Source organism: Phodopus roborovskii, unplaced genomic scaffold, assembly GCF_943737965.1.
Source record: "Phodopus roborovskii unplaced genomic scaffold, PHOROB, whole genome shotgun sequence".
Taxonomy (NCBI): Eukaryota; Metazoa; Chordata; class Mammalia; order Rodentia; family Cricetidae; genus Phodopus; species Phodopus roborovskii.
In genome coordinates this window covers 27,006,698-27,034,541 of record NW_026126416.1, presented here as the reverse complement: position 1 = coordinate 27,034,541, position 27,844 = coordinate 27,006,698, and the positions used below count along the sequence as shown (strand labels likewise).

General features: G+C 43.0%; 1 protein-coding gene across 1 annotated transcript in view; it reads left to right on the top strand.

The window, feature by feature from the left end:
* Positions 1 to 26,965, top strand: part of Slc27a2 (solute carrier family 27 member 2) — a 35,331-nt gene extending 8,366 nt beyond the window's left edge. The window contains exons 2-10 of the mRNA XM_051183487.1: positions 2,932 to 3,141; positions 6,652 to 6,810; positions 8,730 to 8,854; positions 17,350 to 17,544; positions 19,692 to 19,782; positions 20,624 to 20,822; positions 22,577 to 22,674; positions 26,141 to 26,271; positions 26,480 to 26,965. Coding sequence (XP_051039444.1) covers positions 2,932 to 3,141; positions 6,652 to 6,810; positions 8,730 to 8,854; positions 17,350 to 17,544; positions 19,692 to 19,782; positions 20,624 to 20,822; positions 22,577 to 22,674; positions 26,141 to 26,271; positions 26,480 to 26,656 — 1,385 coding nt within the window. The 3' untranslated portion in view covers positions 26,657 to 26,965. The remainder of the gene's footprint in view (positions 1 to 2,931; positions 3,142 to 6,651; positions 6,811 to 8,729; positions 8,855 to 17,349; positions 17,545 to 19,691; positions 19,783 to 20,623; positions 20,823 to 22,576; positions 22,675 to 26,140; positions 26,272 to 26,479) is intronic.
* Positions 26,966 to 27,844: the final 879 nt, after the last annotated feature.

Sequence of the window (27,844 nt, the reverse complement as noted above, 5' to 3'; positions counted from 1 at the left end):
TCCTCTTCCTTTTCCTCTCTCTGTCTCTCTGCCTCTCTCTCTCTCTCTCTCTCTCTGTGTGTGTGTGTGTGTGTGTGTGTGTGTGTGTGTGTGTGTGTCCTTCCCTGCCTCCCCAGGGAGGGGTGTGTGTGTGTGTATGTGGGGTAGTATTAGCTGCTTACCTCTGTCACCCTGTCATTCTGCATTGCTCTTTTGGGGTAGTTTAAACTTGGAACCTATTGGCTGGCAGCCAGCAAGTTAGAGGAATCCTCCTGTCTCCACTCCCAGCCCCTTCCCAGAAGCTATAGGGTTAGTAGTGAATGGGACTGTGCCTGGCTTTTATGGGGATGCCAGGGTCCACAATCCAGTCTTCACACTAACACAGCAAGCACTCTTAACCATGCACTCATCTCTCCAGCCCAACACTGCACTTTCCACCACCCAGGTGCTTACTGCTTTCTCTGGGGGCGTGTTTTCCCTCTACAGTGTGAACCTAGACCAAAGAGGGACTGATGGATCTACTCCACAGCTTTCGGGCTTCACCTTCACCTTCCCAAGCTTTCAGTAAAGCTCGAGTTACGTTCTCCATCAAGATGCCCAGTATTGCCTCATTACTCAGATCAGAAGTCCACACACTTTAACACACACAGAGCAAGAGGACACCCTCTTCTGCAAGGCAAAGGGACTTTTTCAAAACTTAAACCACAATGGCAAATGCAAAGAAATTGGAATTCCGGGTACCTAGTTATAATTATTTTTATTTTGTGTGTCCCTGTCCATTTGTAGAAATGAGGTTACTGGTGTGTTCCTATATCACAGGGTTCTGAAATCAATGTAATGCATACCTTACAAAATGTTTTAAACAAATGAAAAATGTAAAGCTTTTCTATTTGAGGATGACAGGTATAGCCAAAGTTGAGATGTGACAACTGTTGCCTCCTTCGGGCCTCGGGTGCAACTTCCTCAGCTGCCAGGAGCTTTTGGCCAAGACCCTTTCCAGGACTTGCTTTAGCTACAGAGAGTTAATCACACATCCCCCAGTTTGAGAGTATTAAGTGAGTGAGCCGGTCTGACTAGCTGATGGAGAACCCCAGAGGCAGGGGTCAGCCCCCTTAATTTGAGATAATCCCAAAGGCCCATTCCTGCCAGATGAGGACCTGCTATGGAGGCCACTTCTGTGACTGCATTGGTTCAGCTTCTCCCTCTATCCTGGCTACTTCTCTGGTCACCTCACACTATGACACAGAATTATTTGAGTTGATGTGTCCAAATTAGTTGTGGTACCACCTACATAGCTAGCAGATAACATTCACACCCAGAATTTTATATTTCACACCCAGAATTTTATATTTCAGCCTTCACATCAATAGCTTTACCTTAGGGGAGGGAAGACATCTCTAGGTAAGTAAGGAAGTCCCTGAAACCTCAAGGTGACACCTACATAAACCACATTGGGCAGGGGCAGTAGCTACCCATCTGTCCAAGAGGAGGATCATAGACCAAGTACCAGCAGGGAGTCCTGGTATGCAGAAGTCATTTCATGCAGTGGCATAGCCACTCAAAGTATTCCAAGTTGCCACCCTTTTAAGTAAGCAGTTTCAGCTTGTCCCTAGTCTTCCTTCCAAACTGATGCATCCCTTCGTACAATAAGTTATGATCTCTTGATCTTGAGGATTTCATGGTTGACTAAACTTGAATCTTGTCACACTGTGTACTAAACATCCTGGGACGAGTATGTGTGGGAGACAAGGAAGAGAGCAGCCAGGTGTCCAGAAGTGGAGGTGACAGAGAGACTTACCTCTAGGTACAGGGATTTTGTGGGTGACTAGGGGGAAAGGCCATTCTACCCAGGCGGAATGGTCTGTGCGAAGGTTATTAAATGCAAGCACATTTAATAGGGGCTCCACGCATATCAGTGTGAGTAGAGCAGACAGTGAGAGATGGCATCAGAAAGGCCGGCAGGGATGGGAGGACCCTGAGGATCTCCCAGGGAGGAGAATGGATTCCATCATAAGGAATGGACAGCCATTGAAGAACTGTGAATGGGGATAATGGACAGTGAGCAGTAGTGAGGTGGATAACACAGGAAGCAGGGGGAGATTGACAGCAACGAGAATGGTCAGGAGGCAATTGCTGGTAGCTCCAGTTCCAGGCAGTCCAACCCCTCTCCAGCATCTACAGGCAGCAGGCATGCTGTGGTACATATGCATATACACAAGCAAAACACCCATATGCATAAAATAATAGCAAGTAGATATTTTTAAATAATGCATATTTACTTCAGTTATTACAACTCATGACAGGTAAGTTTAAAAAGAGGTTTCATTTTCTAGATTAAGGGCAGAAAATCAAAATAGGTATGAAATAAGCATTGCATATTAAGTCAGAACTTTTTTTATCTGACACATAAAAAAAAATACATTTGTTTGTGACACCTGTATACTTGCATGACTGATACAGACTTTACAGCAATATCAACCTCTAATGTGTGGCATGTTCTAGAAATGCCTATTTCACTGTATTAATATTTTAGTGATACACACTTACTATTTGGCTTTTCCCAGTGTCCATTTCTGTGATGTCTTCCACAAACCATCTGCTGTGTTTATGAAAACACAGACTCGACATCCTACGTCCTATCATATATTGGCATCACAAGTGTATGTGTGTTTAAACACATCAAATTCCATGCTAAAATTCATTACTAGGGAAGCATGGCAATACATGGGGAGGCAGAGCAGGTGGATCTCTGTGAATTTGCAGCCAGCCTGGTCTACAGAGGGAGTTCCAGGACAGACACGACTATAGTAACACTTGTCTTTAAAAAAAAAAATGTTAACTGTAAGTATCCTTTGTGTCCATACATTTTAACAAATATAGGTTGATGCAAAAGTATCATCAAGTTTATGACACTTAATCATGGTTTGCTTGGATTTTTCCCGCTAACTTAAGAGCTACAAGAAGCTGTTGAAGAGGTCCTGCCAACCCTGAAAAAGGACGGCGTGTCCATCTTTTATGTAAGCAAAACTTCGAACACAAATGGTGTGGACACATTACTGGACAAAGTGGACGGAGTGTCGGCAGAACCTACTCCAGAGTCCTGGAGGTCTGAAGTCTCTTTTAACACGCCTGCAGTGTACATTTATACTTCGGGGACCACAGGTAAGTAAGAGAGGATTTCTAAGGCACAGGCCTGTCCTGGAAAAACTAACAGCTGACCTGGCCTTTTAAATATTCTGTTTCCCTAGCAAAACTTATCAAATAACTAATACTTCAGGGGATTTAGATCTTAGCCCATGAAAACTGATCTTATTTTATCACACATGATCTCATTTGCTTTTCCCCAGCTCTACACACCCCTACTCAGTTGCTGTAAAACATATAAGCAGTTAACCAATAACTACAGAAGTAGTTGAGATGATGGATAAAATTTGGCTCTGAATGGGCTGTTAGAAATTTTTAATGCTCATTGTCTTTTGACCCATTACAGAGTTCATCTGTAATATGTAATTGATATAAATGGGACATACCAGAGGCCAACTATGGGGAGATATTTACATAAATGTCTAGACTGATTTTTCCCATACAGTATAAACGTAGTGTTTTAGGCCCTGTGTGTCATCAAGTGTAGGATGCCATCATTGTGCATATTATAAGCTGTTGACGAAGCACTGCAGTAACTGCTACTTGAAGCAAGCAATGCCCCATGTCACTGTAACCAGCATTTTTCAAGGGACTCAAAGACATTGCTCATTCATCTCCCTCCTGCCCTTGCATCTGCCCATTCCATAAACTCAGAAACTTACAAAGACATTAAGAACTTCCCAGGACAAGAAGTAAAGTGTCAAGATCCACCTTGTGGGCTAGCTCCAGGCTCATAAATTAAGATGGTAACACCCCCCTGCCTAATAATGTAATAAATATTCAGAGTCTGCCTAGCAAAAGCCAGGGAAAGTATTACCAAAATGTAATAAGCTGAAGCCTTCGGGATATGTGGGAAGGAAGACAGGGAGCCAGCCCCACATGTTAATAGTGATGGTCATTGTTATTATTGTGAAGAAATTAAATTATGAGTTATGTATACATTGTCCATGTAATTAATCAAAGGTTAAAGTTGAAGGTTCCGTTGAGCCTGTTATCTCAACACCAGCCCACAGAATCTCTGTCCTTTGCTCCAGCAGGCCTTCATTCGCCATCTGATAGATGGCAGTTGCTAGGCCCCAGTTTAGCATGAATGTGGGTAACCCTTCACACTGACATTTTCTTATTTACTGAATATTTCCTTTAAATAAATAAGGACAAGGATAAGGGGGCTGGAGTGATGGCTTAGCTGTTAAAGACTAGGCTCTCAACCAAAATGTAAGAATAAGAAAAAGGGACTTTTACCTTCACTCCAGAAGAATAATAGAATGCATAGATGAGATTGCAAACTTTGATTATTGTTGGGATGAAATGAGCTTTTGATTAGTGATAAAGAAATGCAATCCTACACTGGAAATTATGGAACTTCTTCACAATACATGTTTTGCCAAGGAAATGGAAAACGTGTTCAGAAGTGTTTTCTAACACTCTAAAAATTAGTTCCATAATTCAGGAAATTATTTAACAGGAAAACAGTAAGACTGATGTTTATTTTATTGTTGTACCTATGGATGAAATACCTGCCAGATATTACTCCTGTGTAAAAGTAATTAAATGAGACCATTTAAGCTCTTAGAAACCAACGGTTTTCCTTATCCTCATGGGAAATCAGTAACATAAAATTATGTAAGTGTTACAAAATACTCTTCTTGGTTGATTAGTGTACAATCTTAAATTAGGAAATTTCTGAAAATACTCAAGCTCAGAAGGTGAGTTTTTGTTGTTGTTTTGGTTTGGTTTTGGTTTTGGGTTTTTTGTTTTGTTTTGTTTTTAATGCAACTCTAGCCAGGTGGTGGTGGCCCAAGCCTTTAATCCTAGCACTTGGGAGGCAGAGGTAGGGAATTTGAGGCCAGCCTGGTCTACAGAGTGAGTTCCAGGACAGTCAAGATTGTTACACAGACAAACCCTGTCTTGCCATTTTTTAAAAATGCAATTCTGAACTTTTACTATTCAAATGATTCTTTTCTGTGGTAAGGACACTTGGTTTGCTGATAGTTTCTTCTATTTCTTTTATTTTTTTTTTTTAATCCTGTGTTTCACATCATGTATCTTTGTCCCATTCATTCCACATCCCTTTGCATCTGCGCTCTGCCCCTTGATGCCCCCCAATAAAACAAAATTCAAGAGTTTAAAAAAAAGGAAGAAAATAAAATGAGAAAAGTAAAAAGGGGGAGATTAAAAATCTTGTCATAGAAGCTGGTGTCTTCTGTGTTTTAATGCTAGTATAGAATGGGGCATTATCATGAGTTCAGTGCCCTGTAGCACTGACAAAGGAGATGAATTTGGAACTGTGTCTACAGTGATAGATGGCTTGCTGCCCACACAACAAATTATTATATGGTCAATGCCTGGGTAAGTGCTGATTCCTCAAGGACCTGCCTTCCCCGTCACAAATCAGAGTTGCCTATTTGGATCTTAAGCTCTAGCTCGGCCCCTACATAATGACTTCCTCCTCACCCCTAAGTCAATCTTCCATGAGAAGCAATGAAAGCCTACTTTTAAAGGAAAGTCCTTTTTAATTGTGCAAATCATTATTAGGAAAATGCTCATTCGCTTAGTTTAACATACTAAAACTACAGTAGAAACCATTTATGTTTTTCAGGTTGGCAGAGAGCCCAGTGTCTGAGCATTCATTGGCAAGGCTATGAGGAAGAATTTTCATTTTTTACAGGCCAGAAACTGAATGGGGATCCTTCTTATAAGTCAGTGTACTGTTTACCAACTCAGATTACAAATACATGGGTTTTGGCCTATAACATCATTTATAGTGCGGATTGCAATGTGAACAAGGCAATTCACGATCGAATCACTTGAAATAGAAAAATTAAATAAATAAATCATAACTTTCTCATATAACAAATATAAGGCATCTGGGAGAAGAAATAAATGGTTGGATACATGAGGGAAATCTATAAATGTGACTATCTTCCAAGAAAAAAACCACACTATATTTGTATTTTGAATGAAATTGACAACTATATACCATTCGTTACAAAGAAAGGGATTGGTGGTCTGCACTATTGAGTCTCTCAGACTTCCCTTCCTCATCTGTGGGTTGGACAATGTAATTCAATTTATCTCTTAAGCTGAAATTTTTGAAAACGCTTACCAAGTAGTGAGCCCAAGACAGGAGCCATTCTCTTCAAACCACTGCTGTGTCATCTGCCTGTCTCAGGACTCAATGGGCTGTGCCTGGAGAACCAAATACAGCTTCCAGGTGTTCTTAAAGCAGCGCAACCATTAAGCCTTTATGTATGTGCACAGTTGCTTTCAGCACACTAGCAGATATGGGTCAGCACAACAATGACCATATGACCCCACAAAACCTAAAAAATTTACTCTCGGGTGTTTTTGAGAATTAAAAAAATAAATGAATATACCTGTGATCTCACTGCTCATTCCCCCACCCCCATCCCACCTTCAAGCAATTCTTCCAGAGTGATGGGAGGGAACTGTATGCACTGAATCTCTTCTCCCACACTATACATGGCCAGCCCAGCTCACTGATGCTTCTCCTCTGTCTTTGCAAAGGTCTCCCAAAAGCTGCAACCATCACTCACCATCGCCTGTGGTATGGAATCGGCCTTGCTTTGGCAAGTGGAATTAAGGCCCATGATATAATCTACACCACTATGCCCCTGTACCACAGTGCAGCACTTATGATTGGTCTCCATGGATGCATTGTGACTGGTAAGTTCTGTTTCTCTCACCAGACATCCAGAATTGACACCCATTCACTTCTGCTCATAAAGAAAAGCAAATCCAGCCACCTTCCTGTCTGCCAGAGACAGTATTCACTTTTGCTTCAGTTACAAAGCTCTGTGGGTCACACATCACAAGCATGCATCTAATACAATTTCGATTTTCCCATGCCTTAACTATTCAGTGTATCTAGGGAGAAATTCCTTTTCTTAGATTCTGTAAACAATTCTCCAAACTTCAGAAACTTGCATATCATTCTCCGTCAGTATTGAAGACTCTCCACGTTGCCCTTATTCTTTATTTGTCCTTACTTCCACAGCTTCCTGCCATTAGTCAGAGTGGCTGGCCTGCCATCGGCTTCTCTTTCCTACTCAGACATCACCGTCCAAATACAGGAGTCAGCATCATGTATCCCTTCAGGAGAATTCATGTTGCTTTTACCCATAAAGGTTCAATCCCATATCCCCCCCCCTTTGAGAAAACTATTCCTTATTCTTTCATATTCTTTCACTGAAATCAATGACTTCTCTCCCATGTGATGTTTCATTTTAAATAAGCCTGTAAAGTAGACATGTTTATTTGAAATAAAATATATATATAGCACATATATACATATACATACATGTGTATTTAATAGGCTGAATGTTTGCAATTCTGAGCCCTGGTGGGAGAGCGTTAAAGGCAAGGCCTTTAGAAGTATTAGGCCGAATATGTGGAGTTTTGAACATTGGATTGGTGCCCTGATGATCAGTAGAGAGTCTCCTCACTGGTTCTTCTCTCCTCCTTAATAGGGCATGGAAAGACAATGGCTATTCCCAAAAAAAAAAAAATGTCCTTGCTGATTCCTTGCTTTTGAACCTCGTGGCCTCTAAAACTGGGAGAAATTGTTGTTTTTAGTATAATCTAGCCTATCTATGATCACTTTTTATAGCAGCTTGAACTAAAACTCATGGTCCAAGCATCTATTTCTTTCCTTCATCTACTGATTCACCAGCTCTGAGCTACTCTGCCTGGCAACATCCCACCCTTCAGGAGCAAAGCATGGCTGGGCGTGGGCATACTCCTGGATCTTCAAGAGCAGGGTGGTTATGGGGCTCTGAAGCAGACAAATAAGTATCTTCAGCACTACAGACACAGGCAAAAGGAGAGGAGATATTATGGAAAGTCTCTTCTTGATACTAGTCATTGGAATATTTAGGAGTAAAATCAGTGAATGACATGGACAATAGGTATGGGCTCAGTGGCTTCCAGCAATACAGGTTTGTTTTCTCATTGTTCTAGAAGTCAGAAGCCCCAAAACCAGCTGTCTCTTGCTGGGTGCTCTCCTTCTGCTGCTGGAGATCTGTGTCCAGGTCTTGTCCACTGTTAGAGGTTGCCTGGATGCCTTGATTCATGGTCCCGTCTTTCATCTTCAAGTCATACCCTCCAACCTCCACCCATTTATTTTCTCTCCTCTTTAGATACCCTACAATTGTGTAAGGAGACAGACTGAGAAAACTTTCCTAGCTCCAAACCCTTAGCCTAATCACATAATCACATGCATTGCCACACAAGGTAATATGGTCATGGGCTATAATAGCATCTCTGTCTCTCTGTCTGTCTGTCTGTCTGTCTGTCTGTCTCTCTCTCTCTTCTTATCCCTCCCTTCCTCTCTTCCTAGGATCCCTCTTCCTCTCCTCCATCGCACAAGCCTCATTTGAGCCCCCTAGATTGTATTAGAATGATTTCCCATGGATCCTCTCCCTTTCCACAGATCGGAGGCTCACATGGGTGAAAACAAGTCTCCATTATTCTTTGCATTAAATGTAAGAGGCACTCCACACATGTTGGATTCCATTCATTTTTAAATTTCTCCATTCCTTCCCTCATGTTTTCTTTGCTTTGTTTTTGTTTTGTTTTGTCTTTAGGGGCTACTTTTGCTCTGCGAAGCAAGTTTTCAGCCAGCCAGTTTTGGGACGACTGCAGGAAATACAATGCCACTGTCATCCAGTACATCGGTGAACTGCTTCGGTACCTGTGCAACACACCCCAGGTAACACTCCCTGTGTTTCCATATCTTTTCAAAGTCAATAAGATGTTCAAGCCTGCCAGGATTGTGCTGGGCTTCTGCTGGCACATCTATCTCAGTTCTCAGTTTAGATGACAGCTGTCTGTTATGATAACTGGCTGAATGCTTATTTACCATCTAGAAGTACGTGGATGGAGAACAGTGACTGTTAATTTTATTGCAGTGTTTATCCTCTGTCTTGTTACATGTTTTCATACCTTCCCCTTCTCAGGTCCTCCTCTTTCCTTCCTGCTTGTGAAAAGCCACTGTCAACCCCACCTCAAACAATAGGTCATATGTTAACCTATTTGAGTCACTCCAGCAAAAGTCGTTCATCCTTTCTATCTATGTGTTCGGCCTCTCATGTTGCACATGTGTTTCTTGCCTCCTGTCTTCCCTGGACTCTAACTTTTTAGTAGTTTTGTCTCCCTTACCCTCCCTTCCACCAAAGCTGTTTAGAAAACTTTCAGTTGATGCTGTTTAATGAATAAATCTACTCCCAGCTTCAAAACAAGTATACAAATCTGTTTCAAGGTAGCTCCAAGGGTCTTAGGTCTACCCTGCCCTTCCTGGAGCTATCCAGATACCTTGACAGGGTTGTTCTTGAGAACTCCCACTGCACAGTCCCTGGTAGCTAGCTGCCTTGGGACCTGATCAGGGTTTCTTAACAATACCACTGCTGTTGTTTGGAGCCTGCTAATTTTTGGCTGTGTGGATGTATTCTATGCCGTGAGGATGCTTAGTGGCTTCTCTGACCTTCATTCTTAAAATATCAGTAGTGGCATCCCCTTCTGCCAGTCTATGATAATTACAATGTCTATAGATATTGCCAAATGTCCCAAGCAGGCAAGTCTCGTCCTTGTTGAGAACCACTTGACTAAACGTACAGTACATCCACCAGATTTTAACCTCTTTAAAGAAGCAAACTCAAAGGACCTCTGAGTCAATTAACCACTATTGGTGCTAAGCATCTGTTACATTCAACTTATATACCGAGTGCTATGTGGCAAAGAAAGAAGAAAAAGCCTCCCCTCCCCCACCAGGCTTCCTCCCCTCATGTCACTCAGCCATCTGAGCCCAGATGCCAGCTCACTGGCAGCCCCTTCTACCAATAATTCATTTTGCCTATCCTGATGCTCCGTCTGGTTGCAACATCTCATGGCACTTATCACACTTTCTGACTCTATCAGATTGTTGTCTGTCTTCCTCCCCCACTAGTGAAATTCCATGCAAAGGATTTAATCACTGCTCCTTGGTGTGTGGGGATGAGAAACCAGCATCCCCGGCACCAACAAATTTGGCTGACTGGACCTCTAAATTCTTGCTTGGGGGGCGTTGGGGGGTTACTTAAGTTTAGGGAAGTAATTTTTTTATTTCAAAATGTTGAGGCTTGGCATACTTGTTTTATTTTTATTTTTTTATTTTGAAAATTCAGCAGATGCATAAAGGTCATAATTATCTGTGGGCTAAAGCAGGACCTTTTCCCTCACAGCATTTTCAACATTAGTATTTCACCTGGTCCTCATGATAACATATCTATCTGTTATAACACAGAACTCTCTCCTTGGCATTTCTTCTCTGCTGTAAAGGCATCTGCCTTACCAATTAGAAGTCTCCTGGGGGATTGTGTTATTCTATTGGTTTTAAAGGTCTCCCTTGAACTGGAAAAAATAAATACACTTGTGTGTGATGTTTATGCTCTTCATCTATAAACATATACACACTCAGATTGTTCCTCTTCTTACACTTTCCAATACTGTGTGCTCTGAGGTATAATCTGTGTATAGACCCTTGTCTAGGACTGAGCACTGTCTGTCTGTGGACTCCTCGTAAGAAGTGTAAGGAATGAACCAAATAATCTCAAAAGCTCTCAATGAAGATATTTTGTGAATCATGAGTCATTCTGCGTGTCCCAGATTCTATGTACTTGGGGGCAAGTTTCCAAAAGGTTGTCTTGGCACCTGTTTACATGTGAAAACACTACATGTACCAAAAATAATTAAAATAAAAGACACACTTGAAAGAGCTTCTCAAAAAAGAACTCTGGATCAATGTGACCAGGACTGCCTCACCTTCAGAGGCACTGAAGAATAGGCTGTCTGTAGAGGGGCTGACACCACCAGCAGCCAGAGAACTGACCAGGCAAACCAAATGGCTCTCCTCAGCATGGCTCACCAGGAGACCCTAGGGCCAGCCCTGAAAAGTGGAGGCCGCTGCCACTGTTCAGTTGCTTTTCTGGTAGAGCAGAGGACATGGAAGAGCAGGGCCCAGGAACAGTTCTTCAGGTCACTGGCTCATATTGGGCTCCCAGGAAAATACTACATCAGAGAAAGGACCCAGAGTCTGCAGGCCCCCACCCTGCTTCTGCTGTTTGAGCAGTATAGTCAGCCTCTCGAAACGTCAGCTCCCCAGCGGCCAGCACTGACAAGATGCTACTTTTCCTTGTGTTGAGTCTGATACAACATGAGATTGCGGACAGAAAGCAGAGTGAAGCATTTGCCTGTAGTAAACGTGTAACAGATGACAGTCATTGCCATATTATCACTGCACTACGTGCCTGCTAGTGTGCATGTGCTGGGCCATACGTAGTCTTTGAGAGACTCAATGGCAGTGTGTCTGCCCCTTGTACACAGAAGAAATGAGACCGTCTTCTCTTATCACATTAATCTCTCTCTTCTCGATTTTAATGAGGCACAGGATAGCAAGGCTATTCCTGACTGAAGTGGTTTTAAGGTTGCATAGCTGAACCTTCTCTATTCTGCCCATTTTCCCTTGTAACATTATAAATGAACAGCATCCATTTATAATGAAAGGTCACTCTGCTTCATGCCTCAGTGAGAAGTTGGTCCCACTCCTATGCTGTTTATGGTGTTGCCTAAAAACAGTATCCTTTAAGGAAAAACTACTTTTAAAATTTTCCCTTTTTGCATTTATTTATTTAATGTGTATGGGTGTTTTGCCTGCATGTATGTCTGTGTGTCACATGTGTGCCTGGTGCCAGCAGAAGTCAGAATGGGAAGTTGTATCCCCTAGAGCTGGAGTTACAGATGTTTGTGAATCATCACATGGGTGCTGGGAACCAAACCTAGGTCCTCTACAAGAACAGCCAGTGTTCCCTAAGGCACAGCCATCCCTCAGTTCCCCTCCTTTAGGAAAAAAGAGAAGTATATAATGGTGAAAGGTGTTGCTAAAGCTGAGTGCTTCGGTCCTCTTAGTGACGGCAAGGGTTCTCAATGAGATTTGTGTATCTGCTGTGTGTGGCCAACAGTAAAGGGAAGAGTTGCAAGAACCACAAGTAAAAGTTGAGGTATTTGGACGGGGGATTGAGATAAGCAGAGCACTGGATCTGGAGAGACTCATCTTGCCTCCCTAGAGATGTCATCCCTTGCTCTTAGCATGTGATGACCTCTCAGATCTCTTTCAGCCTGAGAGTCTGTTTCTGAATCACCCGAATTCTGGCAGAAACAGGCCAGAGTGGTGTGTGCCAGCACAAGATGCAGAGTAAACAGAGGCAAAACAGAAAAAACGAAGGAAGAGAGCAGAATCGGGAAGGTTTGCCAGAGACCGTGAGCTATGATAGGTCACAAAGTTCTCCTGGCATGCAGACAAAGGTGGCTTCTGATTATCTGGAATGGAATGGAGAAGCTGGAGTGTTAGCGCTTGCAGACAGCTCTGTGGGTCAGCTGAGCCTGTCTTCCAGGCAACAGAGAGAGACTTCACTATGCCGCATCTTAAATGTGAACAGGACAGATTGTGACTAGAGAACCTCACATGGAAGGGTGAGGTGGGACATACATGGAATTTTTAGATAGAGTTGGGGCTGCACTAGGGAGGGGGGGTCACAGGAAAGAGAAAGGCTTCTTGTATAAAGAGAGCTCTTAATAATATTGGCCTAAAAAATCAAATTGGTCTAAATAGTAAAAACCTAGAGTCAGATATAGAGGAAACGGCTGGGAAATCAGAGAGAAGAAGCCACCTCTACCTCATTAGCTTCCCATCAGAAAAGAGAGCAAGTTCCTGTTTCTTCCCACTTATTCCTCTTCCTACCCAGTCATGTCACTTCCTATCTCTCTATGCAGACCTCCAGACCTCTATGATTAGCTAGTGGCAAGCTCCATCTCTGGTCTTCAGATAAGCTTTAATTATACAAGCATGATATCACCACAGCCTCCCTTATGTACACCACAGTGGATGTTAAGAACATGGACTCAGGAATTTTTGAAAATAATGACATTTCACCTTGTGGAATTCACACAAAGACAAGGAAGCCAAGGGGGAAAGCACATGGCTATATTATCTAAAAGACTAAGAGAGGTCTGAGCAGAGAATTCAGCAGTTAAGGCCATTTGGACCCAGAGTTGATTCCCAGCATCCACATGGTAGATCACAACCGTCCATAACTCCAGTTCCAGGGGTTCTGCCATCCCCGTATGGCCTCCTCCACCACCAGGCAAGCACATGGTGCACAAACATACATGCAGGCAAGCAAAACACTCACATATATCAAATAAATAAATATTTTTAAAGATAAGAGATATTGCAACCTTGGACTACATAATACAGAAATCTGAAAGATGGAGGGGACTAATGGGGTAGGGCCAAGAAAGGTAAAACCTAAGAGAAAAGTAACATGATAAAATTTGGGTGGAGAGATACTCATTCTCTAAAAACAGGTGAATTCTAACAGCTCCCCTGCAAGCAAGAAGACAATGATGTGATGACTTCAGAATTCTAAGCAAAAGCTATTGTCCATCTAGAATTCTATACCCAGCTGTAGTATCAGTGTTTACTATAGCAATATTTTCAAACTGGGCCTTGTTACACAGGCCTGTAATCCAAACTACTTTGGAGTAAAGTTTGATGAATCAAGAGTTAGAAATGTAAACATTAAAGTTAGAAAAGTGGAGATAAGAAAAACACTAAGAAGTATCTGCCTCAGAGCAGCTAGCTAAGGGCAAAGGGTTAGGACAGAGAAAGGGAGTGAGCATAGTATGCTTCATTCAAAAGCCCTTCCGGTACTAATTGATTTTGATGTTGTATGCTGTTTTTTTCTCTCACTTTTTTCTCCTCTTCCTTTTTTTTTTTTTTTTTAATCCCAGGCTGGCCTCTGGCCTCAAACTCTGTAAACAGCCTGAGGATGACTTTGAACTTCTGATACTTCTGCCTCTTGAAAATGCTGTCTGAATCCAGATAGAGGTGTATTTGATTCTTGGAACAACTCTTTTGCTGGCATTGTAACCCTGGGCCTTTCACTATAAGCTTTCCAAGGCTCTTCAACTCTCCTCAGTTGAAATATGAGATAAATACTTGATGACCTGTCTTGTCTGGTGGGCTTTAGAAAATAAAGTAAGATGACACAGGCCAGACAAGCCCTCCGTGAAACTATTCTGCTTCCTTTGGTTCTCCGCATTCCTCCCAGGACACTCTGACCTCTCACCTTTCCTTAGTCACTAAATGCCAGTGGGAACCTAAGCCCCAGGTGTGTTTGCATATCTCATCTCAGCTCTGATGTAGAAGACGGTCAGTATAGGGAAATGATAGAGAAAATGACCCACAAGTCAATTCCTTAGGAAAGCGGCTTTGGTGTTAGAAAGTACCATGTCCCCAGAGGAAGAAAGAGTCTGAGTCACATTTCACTCTCAGCTACTAACAAGCAAAATGAAGTCAAAATTCTTACAAGTTCCCAGACCTCATTTACATCCAGAAACATTTCTAACCTTCAAACCTCAATCCCTTCTGCTGGTGTAACAAGACCCCCCCGGGCTGTACTGTGAAAACTGAGCCCATGGTATTATGATTATAAACCCAGCTACCTGCCACCCACAGGTGTCCTGCTGCACCTGTGAGGCTGGCCAGGCGCCCACTCACCTGGCACCTGCACCCTTAAGTCCTCTGCCTTGTGTGGATGCCCCAGCCGTGAGCTGCTGAGCATTTCCTGGTGGAAGTTACTTGTTTAACCACAGAGATTATGCAAATGTCAAACACAGGCCCAAGCCCCGTGGAGGATTCAGAGATATGTTTGGTCTCTAGTGAGGATGCATCGGATGAAAGTCACAGACAAGGCTATTAGACCAGGAAGTATGAGGGTGGAGAGCGGGGTATGGGCAGCACTTGTAACCAAGGGAAGGTCTTGAATTTACACATGAGAAGGCCTCTCTGCAGCATCTCACAGGCCTGGGAATTGGTGAACACCAAGATCAGGTGGCTGTTAAGTGGAAATAAGTATTTTTCAAATATTGGAATGCTCAAGTTTCAGAGTTCCCATGAAATAGAACAGGAAAGGAACTCTGGAAATCTGCTGGTCCTTTCTGAGGACAATAACATTTTCTGGGCAGGGAAACCCTACAATTAATGATAACACTAAAGTGATCGGTAATCGCCTTCCAGGACCAGCCCAGCAAACAGACCCACTCTCAACAGGTCCTAGGTAATTGTGAAAGGACACAGTGACCTGGGAGCTGGAGATGATGAAGAAATTATATGCCTCAGCAGACAGAGCACCCCAGTATTTAAACAGGTTCACAACCCCTCAACCAACTTTGACTTGAGGGTTATGGCCCCCCATACATTCTCCTCAGAAAGACTGTTCAAGGGACCATTTTCTTCAGTGACAATCTCTGTCTACCTCTCCAGCTAGAAAAGCCACAGTGACCTTTACCACCTAAGTCCTTTGACCAATCAAGCTACTTAAAAAGCAAATCCACACTGGCAATTTTTTTACTGAGCTTCTAGTGTCTTCTCGGTGGAACCAGTTTAAAGTTTGTTTTCTATTTGCCTTCTAGTTGTTACAGCCCTTCCCCCTTAGCAGAGACCAGCTGTCTCCTCACTCCCTCCCTCCCCCTCAACTCTTATCCCCAGGTTATTCCAAAGTCCTTTCTCAGCCTAGGAAGTAATGAAAGATCTGGACAAATTAGCCTATATGTTAATGCCAGCACTTAAAAGATGCTCAGGCAGGTGGATTGCCACAAGTCGAAGGTCAGCCTGGACTGCCTATCAAAGAAAAGAATGTGTACTAGGTGGGTTTTTGTCAACTTAATAATACAAGCTAGAAAGAAAGGAGCTTCATTTGAGGAAATGCCTCCATGAGATTCAACTGTAAGGCATTTTGTCAATTAGTGATCAATGGTGCCACCCCTGGGCTGGTGGTTCTGGATTCTACAACAAAGCAGGCTGAGCAAGCCAGGAAAAGAAAGCAAGGCAGTATCTGTATCCACTCCTGCGGCTAGGATCCTGACCTCTTGGAGTTCCTGTTCTGACTTCCTTCAGTGATGAACCGCAATACTGAAGTATAAGCCAAATAGACCCTTTCCTCTCTAGCTTGCCTTTTTGGTCATGGCATTTTATTGCAGCAACAGAGACCCTAACTAAGACAGAAAGGGGAGGGGAGAAAGCAACAGCAGCAGCAGGGCCACCAGCACCATCATGACCAAACTGATTTAAGCAAATAAATTTGCTTTTGATGAGAGAGAGGAGCTGTTGCTAACTAGCACGTCTACACTGTCCTAGGCTGTTTACTCTTCAAATAAAGGCACAACTTACAAATAAAAAATGATACCTTCTTTGGTGACCTGTTTTTTACACCAAGCTGTAGTCTTCTAAAGAAGATAATTTGCCTTCTCAATTCACCATTTGCCTTAAAATGGTTGGGCCATCTCTGTAGATACCTAACAAGTGAGTGCAAGTACATGAAGGAAGCATTGTGGTCCCCTCAACACCTCTGACTGTCAACAGGTCTGCTGTGGGTCCTTACACACAGAGCAGCTTTGCCTTTCTGATTTTCATTTATGACAAAGCCTCTTCCTCTTGGGCCCCCTGAGCAGCTAGAAGCTGGTGTCCTCCTCTTTCCCCTCTCATCCTTTCCAGACAGTTCGTTCTGTTGATTTAACTGTAACAGGGGTCTCGTGACTTTAGCCGTACCTGGTAAATATGGTTCAGACTCCTCTCTAGTCTAATGTTGTTGCTCTTCAATGGTTTTGTGGAAAATATTCCCAGCCTGCCTCATGTCAGTTGGGTTCCCAGTTTTCTTCACTGCCACATAAAAGCTATTGTTTTACCAGCAGGATCCTACTGTGTTCGTTTCTGAGAGTTTCCCATGAGCACATTCCTTCTGGAAATTCACAGGCATTCACCAGCCCCACAAGAAAACTATTGACATTTTGCACTGGGTGAAAATTAAATGTTGGCATTACTTGGTTCATCTGGGTTGTTTCATCTTGCCTCAAATCAAAATGAAAAACTAACCTTTTTTAAATTATTAAATCAGCACTCCACCTGTGAGACTGTGTCGCTTGTGTTCCAGAAAGAGGGGGTTATGTCTGTGAGTGATAGACTAAGATGAATTTGTTACAACACAAAAAAGAAATAAAATCAAGGCAACTACCAGCATAAATTAAATGCATAGAATCTGGGTACAATGAATACATAAACCCAAGCTCTCAAGAATGTTAATGTTCTGTCTGCTTCCTCTTCCATTACCACAGAAACCAAATGACCGTGACCACAAAGTGAAAATAGCCCTGGGAAATGGCTTAAGGGGAGATGTGTGGAGAGAGTTTATCAAGAGATTTGGGGACATCCATGTTTATGAGTTCTACGCTTCCACCGAAGGCAATATTGGATTTCTGAATTATCCAAGGAAAATTGGTGCTGTTGGAAGAGCCAACTACCTACAAAGAGTTAAGTACACTGAAAAATGAACTCAGGTATAGCTGGCTTTCAGAATGGAGTCCTTGAAAGCTGTACCACATTGTAACATCCAAACCATGCCCATCTGTCTCACCAAGAGATATCTATTCTCTCTTTGGGTGGCCCTTTTGAGGTCATCTCATACTCGTAACAACTCATTATTTTTAACATCCGAAACCTGTATGACGTCACCCTCCCTTCATTCATACTTGTACATGGGGAGAAAAACTTGAAGGTTACCTTTCCCTAAGTTTCCTTTAGTTGATGAGTGCATAAAAATCACAGGGAGGGTTTTTATATACCGGGTGTGGGTTCCCAACCTCCTGGCTCTGGATCCAATTGTTCTGAGATAAGGCCCTTGGTGCTTTTAGAAACTGCCAGGTTAAGAGCAGCAGCCCAGACCTTCAGTGATTTGCCTGTCTCTGCCTCCCAAGTGCTGGGATTAAAGGCATGTACCACCAATGCCCAGCATTATTTATATTCTTTAGACCTTAGTTTCCCACTGCACACTAGCTGAGTGGCCCCAGGAAGTTATTTACATTCCTTGGGCCTCAGTTTCAACATCTTAAAACAGAGAGAGATGAAAAGACTGACTCCACCACCTAGCCCAAACTCCGTGTTAATAAGGGGAGAGACTTGCTGAGTTATTTATTCGAAATCCCTGCTGTGTGGGCATTAAGCCTTCCATTTCTTATACTCTGGTGTGAGCACAGGGCATTCCCAAGTCCAAGGACCCTCTGCAACCATGGCACCAAGCCCACACCATGCAGCTCACTCCCTGACCTCTAGACCTGTGCTGTCCAGTGTGGTAGCTTCTAGCTATATGTAAATATTTAAATGTCAATAAAGCAAACTTTTGAATTCCGTTTATCGCTCACAGTTACAGCTGCCTTGCAAGTGACACTATCCTGAGCAGAGCAGGTGTTTTCACCACCATGAACAATCCTACTGAACCACACTGCTATAGGCTGGGATGTTAGTGTCAGGCCAGCATGAACTATCCCAGCCATGGAGATCAAGGCTAAACACAAGCAAGCCGGCAGTATTGCTACTATTGATGTCAAAAAGAGGATTTTAATGGAAATTTGTTTTCTACAAAACTTCCACTTCCACATGCACATATACACGCTAGCTCTTTACTTCCTCATCCTTTGGTTGCCATGTTTTTATTGTCAGTTTTTCTACACTAACGGAATTCCTTTAAAAAGAAAAAGAAAGCTGGGCGTTGGTAGCACACTCCTTTAAACCCAGCACTTAGGAGGCAGAGGCAGGTGGATCTCTGTGAGTTTGAAACCAGCCTGGTCTACATAGCAAGTTCCAGGACAGGCTCCAAAGCTAAACACACACACACACACACACACACACACACACACACACACCATGTAGCTGGGATGTACCACCACACCTAGCTATGATATCATTTTAATAACTTTATAATCATGCCTGAAATAATTTTTGCTTTGATGCTTAAATATAATGAATAACATGTCCCTGGGGATGAGGGTACCAGTCATCTGATGGTAACATTAATACATTGTTAGATATTTGTAACCTGCCCACCAAAAGATATGCATGAGGGTGATCCTAACAGTTTTATTTATAATAGACCAAAATTTGAAATAATCCAAGTACCCATTAAAAACATCCATTAATAGAATAAAGTGTATATATCTATACAAGGGAAAATTGAATATAAATAAAAAGGGGCTCTTTGTCTCGAGTAGGACTGGAGATGAAGTTCAGAGGTGGGGAGCTTGTATAGCTTGTGCAAGATCTGAGCTCTGTCTCTGGTACTATCCTCAGCAATACCACCGAGAAGAGCAGCAATGTGGGCTGATGTGCACAGACATAGTCACTAAAATAAGACAGACATGCTCACACTTACTTCCAGATTTAAAATTAATAGGTAGTGGTAAAAGTCAGAATGGTGGTTGACTACCTACAAGGGGGCAGAGAGCAACTTTAGTAAAATGAAAATGTTTTATATCTGGATCTGAGCAGTAATTAAAGATGCAAAATTCCACCCATGCTGTGCACTGAAGATGTGTGTGGTACGTATAATGAAGTCATAAAGTAATCATACAAAAACTGCAGAGTTCATTTGATATGCTCAAATTATATTTTTAAATTTTGGCAGAAAGTTGTAACATATGAGCTGATAAAATATGATGTGGAGAAAGACGAACCCGTCCGTGACGCAAATGGATATTGCATCAAAGTCCCCAAAGGTACTATGGACTTTTTGAGCAATTAACTGTACACAAAATTATCCTGATTAAGCAACATCTAAGAACTAACATAGTATTACAAGCTGGTATATTTTATTAAAATTAGTGGGGGGGTTATTGACGTATTCTAATATATATATATAAATTACGGAAGGCATTGGCTTACCGCAACATATAATTATACTTTTAAGCTGGTTGAACACCTTGCTTTTAAGGTACTTTGTGGAAAGGTCTAGACAGCTATGGCAGCAAAGCTTTAAGTAGACCTTTTGTTTATGCTTTTACTCACTATACATTTGTCTAGTTATATACAGGAATCATTATTGTGTAAAAGATTAGCAATAAGATAATTACAGCTGGGTGGCCATGCAGACTAAAGTTTAAAAGTATGTGTCCGTGGCATGTGTGCACTCAGACATGATCTGTGTCTGTTCCTTTTCTTGCTGCTATGGTCAAACACTGGCAGGAAGCATCTTAGGGGAGGACGTGCTTGTCCTGACTCACAGTTGAAAGTGCATAGTTCATCGTGCTGCTGAAGGCATAATGGCAGGACTGTAAGGTGATCGATCACATTGGATGTGCAGTGAGAAAGCAGAGGACAGACAGTAAGTGGAGCCCTACAGTGAGGCACTATTTCATACAGGGTCCACAGCCTTCCAAATAAGCTGGGGACATATCACATTTAAACCTCAGCATGGTATGTATGAATATGGATATAAGAAGTGATGTTTCCCTGCCCGGCTTCTTGTCAGTGGGCTGTCTGCCATCAGTTATAAGGCTGACGATAAAATGTGCTTATCCCCTCACAAAAATCAATAGTAATTTACTCTCTCTATCTCAGGTGAAGTCGGGCTCTTGGTTTGCAAAATCACACAACTTACGCCGTTTAATGGCTATGCTGGAGGGAAGTCTCAGACGGAGAAGAAAAAACTCAGGGATGTCTTTAAGAAAGGAGACCTCTATTTCAACAGTGGAGACCTCCTAATGATCGATCGGGAAAATTTCGTCTATTTTCATGACAGAGTTGGAGATACATTCCGGTTGGTTTCTCTGGATCATTGAGCCCAAAACAAACACACACACACACACTTTGGCCTATTCTTGAGTTGGAATCAGATGCCACTTCCCCAGATACTTCAGTTCGTCATGTCGCTTGCTTGTCATTTTGTCTCCTTAGTCTCTGGGAGAATAAGGAGTGAATTATGAAGTGTCTTTCTACAACACACATAAATGTAAAGGCAGGACACCTTTTGCTTGTTTACAGAGCCCAAAGGCCCCCCAGGTGCTCTGCATGTCCTGCATATTTAGCGGATGCTCTTAGGATAGCGGGGATTTTCACATATTCCTAATCAGACAGGCTTTTTGCTTTTAGATTGAAAATGAGTGCTAATTAATGTGAAGTTGATCTGGTTGAAGAGGTGTGAGATTCAGAGCTTTTTCCCCCTCCCTTCCTTCTGTCCTCTATCTCCATCAAATGGTTTCTCACAAAATCCCGGGGCTAACACAAGGAAGTGTGGAAGTCACTCATGAATCTCCAGCAATGGCTCAGTCCTCCAGCTCATGGCAGAAGCAGCCTTCCTGTGTGAATTCTCTGAGATAGGGACTCTCCAGGCAGCATTGAATGCACTGTCTGATGAAGGTCACTGCCCTTGTGTGAGTGAGTGACTCCAGAAATCACGAACCTTGGCTGACAACAGTAGAAAGGTCAAGGCAGTGAAAGCCAGACTCAACACAGTGCTGGCCACTGCTATGACCTTTTTTTTTTTTTTTAATTGGCTTACAAAAGCAACAGATGTTGTTCGGGAAGTGCCGTAAGTTACCTATACTTTCACCCATCTCGAGAGTCTGCATGATCTTCAGCACTTACTCCATCCTGAAAACTCTCTGGCCCTGGAATTTTATGGCACCCTCACTGAGAAGTTACTTTGGGCAGCTGGGGAGATGGCTAATGCAGTACCAGGACCAGAGTTCAGTCCTCAGAACCCATCTTTACAAAGCTGGGCTTGATGCTGCATGTTTGCAATCTAACCCTAGGGAGACAGAAACAGGCAGATCCCTGAGCCTGCTGGCCAGTCAAGTACCCTAGCCAACTTGTTGAGCTCCGTACTAGTGAAAGATCTTGCCTTTTTAAATGAATTGACAGTGCCTGAGGACACACACTCAAGGTTCTCCCCTGGCCTCCACACACACAAACACACACATATACATATGCACATTATACAAAACATTCACACACACGTATATATACATGAAGGCAGGCACACTTTTGAGAGACCTAAAGGGCATTTTTATAAAATTCTTAATTCTTAATTAAATGAAAAATAGCACCTGGCTAGGCCTTAACATTACGATCTTTATATAATAAAAGTGTGGGGGGGGATTTCTTTTTAACTAAAAGCTTTGTTGTTGTGAGAACTAGAACTACAATTCTGAAATTCTGCTAAATAGAAGCTCGTTAACTGAATTAAATAAGATGTTAAAGTAAAAAAAAAAAGTGAGAGACCTAAATAAAGCTAAAAGAAATTGAGATTTATTCCTGACATCCAGTAATTGTCTTAGCCAACTCTAGATTTCACGTTTGCACACATTGATATCTATTATGTTTTGTGTGACAAGATTGAAATTCCACATTCTATTATCTAGGTCTGTGCCCTTTTGACTCCAACAGAATGCCATAAGTGAGCTGGGGGTTTTAGGGGACCAGTATGGGAATACCAGCCACCTCGCCAAGATCTAAAGGAAACACTAGCCAGAAAGCTAGCATGGTCTCAGCTAACCCTTACTTTTCTCCCAGGTGGAAAGGAGAGAACGTAGCTACCACTGAAGTCGCTGACATAGTAGGACTGGTTGATTTTGTTGAGGAAGTGAACGTCTACGGAGTGCCCGTGCCAGGTATGTAGAAGACACCGTGAATCTATCTGACACATGCAGGCACTGGACAGAATCTTAACAGTTTGACTTGCTGTCTCCCACTGCCTGGAGCGTGAAGCCACTGTCAATCAACCATCAGAGATTAGGGTGCTTCTCTCTGCTCTGTGCACCATTGTCAAAGTAATTCAGTGCATTTGATGTTGGCATGCCTCTGTGTTTTAGCTGCTGCTGAAGGGTGGGTATTTTTCTTATCTGTTTCCTTATGAGTGTATGATGATAATGATGTGATGGAAAGCATAGCCACATCTCAGGTCATAGAGTCTTGACAATTGGTCTGAAAGGAAATGCAGCAGATCCCCAGCTGAGGTAACCCAGGTGTCCATGGGCTAGGGCTAGGGCTAGGGCTAGGGCTAGGACTAAGGTTAGGGTTGGTGGAGCTGTCAGAGATCATGATGCCCAAGGCTGTTATAGCCCTCTCTTAGAGTGGTAGGTATGCTTTTAATTGCTAAATCTTAAAACTTTTCTTAAGTAACTGAGAAAACCTGGAAGGTGGGTTGAAAGCCCAATAGTATTCCTCGAAGCAGAGTCTCAGATAAGCAAGGTCATCATACCCGGAAACTTGGTAAAATTGAAATGTGTCAGGTCTGCCTAGCTCTGCTGAAAGGGTGGGCCCAGGGGACAGTACTTTTTAAAATCTCTGTAGTGACTCTTAAGAACACTAGGCTAGGGGTGTGACTCGGTGGTAGAGTGCCTGCCCAGCACATGCTCACGAGCCCTGAGTTTGATCCCCAGCTTCTCCCCACACAACACACACACACACACACACATACCATTCACATCTGATTCAGACACCATGAAAATGTCCTAGAATGCATGGTGATTGGACAACACTGTGAATATACCAAACACCACTGACATGGTGAGAATGATGAACTTCGTATTTTACACAATTAAAAGAAATACAAGCCATGATGGTGCACAATTGTCTCAGCACGAAATAGGATGAAGCATACATCACTTCAAGGTCAGCCAGAGTTATGTGGTGAGTTCCAGACTAGCTTAGACTATACAGTGAGATCTGATCTTAAAAAAAAAAAGAACATACAAAAATTCCACTGAAGTATGAAAGGCACCAAAGCCTTTGTCAAAATATGATAAATCTCACAATCATCTGGGGAAATCTGTAAATCATTAAATACCAGTGCTAAGGCAGCAGAACTTCTAGAATTGGGATCTAGAAACTGCTGAGTGAGCCTGTCACTTAGGGTTAGCAGTCACTTCCTAGAAGAAGGAAGAGAAGAAAGAGGTCCTCCCTGGACAGCCAGAACAGGGAGCAGCTGTGTTCAGTGCTGCTCAGCAGCCCACCTGAAACAGTTTGAAATGCTCAGGAAGAGGACATCATCCTGGAAAGCCCCCATAGCCAGAGGGATCAGGCATCAAATAGGCTGGTTCCAGAGTTGGGTGGCCATCAGCTGGGCACATAAACATGTAAAAAAAAAATGCTGGACCATCTTCCATCTAAGAATCCTGAAAGAATTCTCACAGCAGTGAAAGATTAGAGATGAACTCTACAGTGCTGCACACAGCCCCGTATTCTCAGTGTCACTCTGATTGCCATTGGCATCCTAGCCGTAGTAGACAGCTAACCTAAGCCTAGAAACACAGCAGGCCCTTCTCAAGGCAGGTATGCATGCACCAGAAGTGAGCCTCAGCCATCACCTTTGCACCAGGGAAGAACGTCTCATTTGGGACTTAGAATGGAGGCATCACACAAGAACAGTCCCAGTCTCCGGAACAGTCTCTAGAATTTCTGGTTCTCAGTAAAACTTTCTGTGTTGATGAAAATATCCAGGGGAGTAGCCAACAGTCACAGCATGGCTGCTCGGTACTTAAAACTGAAAAATGAAATTTTTCTTTCACTTGATTATAATTGACTTTTAGTTTTAGGAACTGTATGCGGGCAGTGGATACTGCCTTAGACAATACAGCACCCATGAATGGACCAGGTCTGATCTCTAGCCCTAGCCTAAACCTTCTTCCTAGAACTCAATTAGTCAAAGGAAACATCTAGGAGTCAGCGCAGCAGCCTGGGGCCTAACAGGCCTACCTTCCTATGAGTCAGGCATTGTCGCTACCAAAGCAAGGAGTCAGAGCTACTAGGCAGTGCCGAATCTCTCTGAAGCACCAGCTCCCCCACAACTCTCCTAGGGATGTTTGAGTTCCTGAGGCAGGTATGAAGGACCCCTTTTTAAAAAGAGTCCTCCTTCAGGTCAGAGGAGAGCTGCATGAGCAAGCACCTCTCTGTTTTAAATGTCCTCTTGTTTTCTGCCTTCTTTAGTGCAGTGGGTAAACACAGTGTCACCATGGGAGAGATTTCAAACGCTGGGGCCCAGGTGACCAAAGACGGCTCCTTCCTCTCTGATTACAGCTAAGTAGTTCAGGGAAGTGGACCTGACTCCCCTGGGTCTGCTGGATCAGGTAGAAAATATGTTAATACCTAATTACCACTGTCCTCACAAGCAAACAATAGTAATTGTTCCAATCACCTCTCCACTAACAGCCCTGCCATGGAGATCAGTTGTCTCTGTGCACTGCACTCCCTTGAGAGTACTAGACGTGAATGGAAGGACACATAACAGCTCACCCCCACACCTGCCTTCATCCTTCTGCCTTGCAGCCTCTGGAATACAAGGAAGGAAAGCTTTTGGGAACTTTGAGTGGAAAAGTCTCAAAGGCAGTGTTTGTGCTCTGAGCATAACAGACCCAACAGTGTAAACTAAGTGACGAACCCAGCTCAGTTATCCATGATGTGGAGCAAGGCTTTTTTGCTGAAGCAAAAACATGAAACAAGCCAGGTGGTAGACACAAGCCTTTAATCCTAGCACTCCAGAGGCAGAGGCAGGCAGATCTCTTTGAGTTCGAGGTCAGCCAGGTGTACAAAGCTACACAGAGAAAACCCTATCTTGAAAAACCTTAAAAGAGAAGAAGAAAAGAAAAGATAGAAGCAGACAAACCAAAAGAAAAAAAATGCCCTTTAGCCACCAATTTAGTCCTTGTCCTACTCAGCTCTGTGTAGCTCACTACAAAGAGCAGTGATGGCCACAAGCATAGGAGCCGAAGCCGAGCTGCCTGGATCAGTCTCTGATGCTGCCTGGTCCTTGCTGTATGTCCTTGGACAAGTTGTTATACACCTTTAAGTCTCAGTTTCTTCAGGTTGTTGCTGTGGTTGAGAATACACCGAGTATAGGCCGTGGCAACTGTTAAAGAGTCAACATAGCTCTATTATTAGTTTTATTGCTTAATTGTTGGTTAACATTTTTAGTAATCCTGCATTTATCAGAATAATGTGGACATATGTGTTTGAAATAAAAACTAGAACTATTCAAAAGGAACCTAATGTTTCTTGCTGTCGCAATCCATAGTTCTTTGACCTGGCAGAGCCTTGTGAATAAAATTACTAGCTAATGCTTTCTCACTCTTTTCCCAGGTCATGAGGGTCGAATTGGGATGGCCTCGATCAAGATGAAAGAAAACTATGAGTTCAATGGAAAGAAGCTCTTTCAGCACATCTCGGAGTACCTGCCAAGCTACGCGAGGCCTCGGTTCCTGCGAATCCAGGTGAAAAGACTGACCAGTTCACTTCCCTCCCAGGGACCTTCTCAGGGAGCTGCCCCTTCTTCCACTGCCAGTGGGCAGTGTGGACACATATCCATCAGCTCTCACAACAAAGGAAGCCATCAGGCTACCAGTCCCCACCATCTCCACCCTAGCTCTTCCTCCTAACGTAAAGCACAACTGACACGGAGATTGTCTGATCTTTTTTCAGGATTCCATTGAGATCACTGGGACTTTTAAACACCGCAAAGTGACCCTGATGGAAGAGGGTTTTAACCCCACAGTCATCAGAGATGCCTTGTATATCATGGACGACACAGCGAAAACATATGTGCCCATGACCGAGGACATTTATAATGCCATAAGTGATAAGACTCTAAAGCTCTGAATATTCCAGGGGACCATCTCATAACATTTCCAGGAGAAACTCAATAGACCTAGCATAGTCATTCGATATAATCCAACTTTAATTTGATTGAAGATTCTAAGGTACAATTGTTTTAGGAAATTATTCACTAAGAGAAGGACAGTTTTTCTTTTCTTTCTTTTTTTTTTTTTAATTACACCTGAACTTTGCAAGTAAAAAGATTTAGAAACAATTATTTTCCAATGTGCGTCTGCCATTTGTCCTTGCAAACTAAGCGTTTTGGAGGAAGGGCGTTTTTTTTAAAAAGCGTAATAAACTTATTAACACTAACATATGAAACATTGCTGTCTCTTGTGTTTCTTCCTCTATTCTAAGTGAAAATTCTACATCTTTTATTCCAAAACAGAGAGTGCCATTGGCCACAGGTGTCCTACTCATGTTGGTAAAAAGTGGCAGAGAGGGAGGAAGACCAGCAGTGAACAACGCAGTGAGGGCTGGAGAGGTTGCTCAGAGGCTAAGAGCTCTGGCTGCTCTTCCAGAGGTCCTGGCTTCAATTCCCAGCACCCACATGGTGGCTCACACCATCTGTACTGAGATCTGGTGCCCTCTTCTGGCCTGCAGGCACACATGCAGGCAGACCACTGTAAACATAATAAATCTTTTTAAAACACACACACAATGGGAATCTGGCTCCAGAGTATGGGGCCCACCTTCACCTCCCATAATCATCCTAGCTACTGTGCAGGCAGTAACCAAAGGTAGAACTGTCAACTTGGTGCTTAAATGCACTGTCTTGGTTACTTTTTTTACTAGCCAACTTATAAAAGAAAGCATTTAATTTGGAGGTTCACAGTTCCAGAGGGATAGGGTCTATAACCATCGTTGTGGGAGCAGCATGGCAGCAGGCCAGCAGGCAGGGTGCTGGAGCAGCCGCTGAGTGCTGACATCTGATCGATAAGCCTGAGGCAGAGAACTCACTAGTGGGCTTTTGTTGTTCTCACTCACACCATCGCTGGTACCTAGGCCTGGTATATCCAAGTCCTACATTTAAAAGATGTTCAGGAAGTATTTTTCCGATACTTCAAGGGTTACAAGGGCATTTGCCCCCAGGATTCATGTAGAAGATGTAGGGAAAGAAACAACTCACCGGAGAAAGTGGCAAACATTGGGATAGCCACTGCCTGGCTTGCCATACAGAAGTGTGGGCAA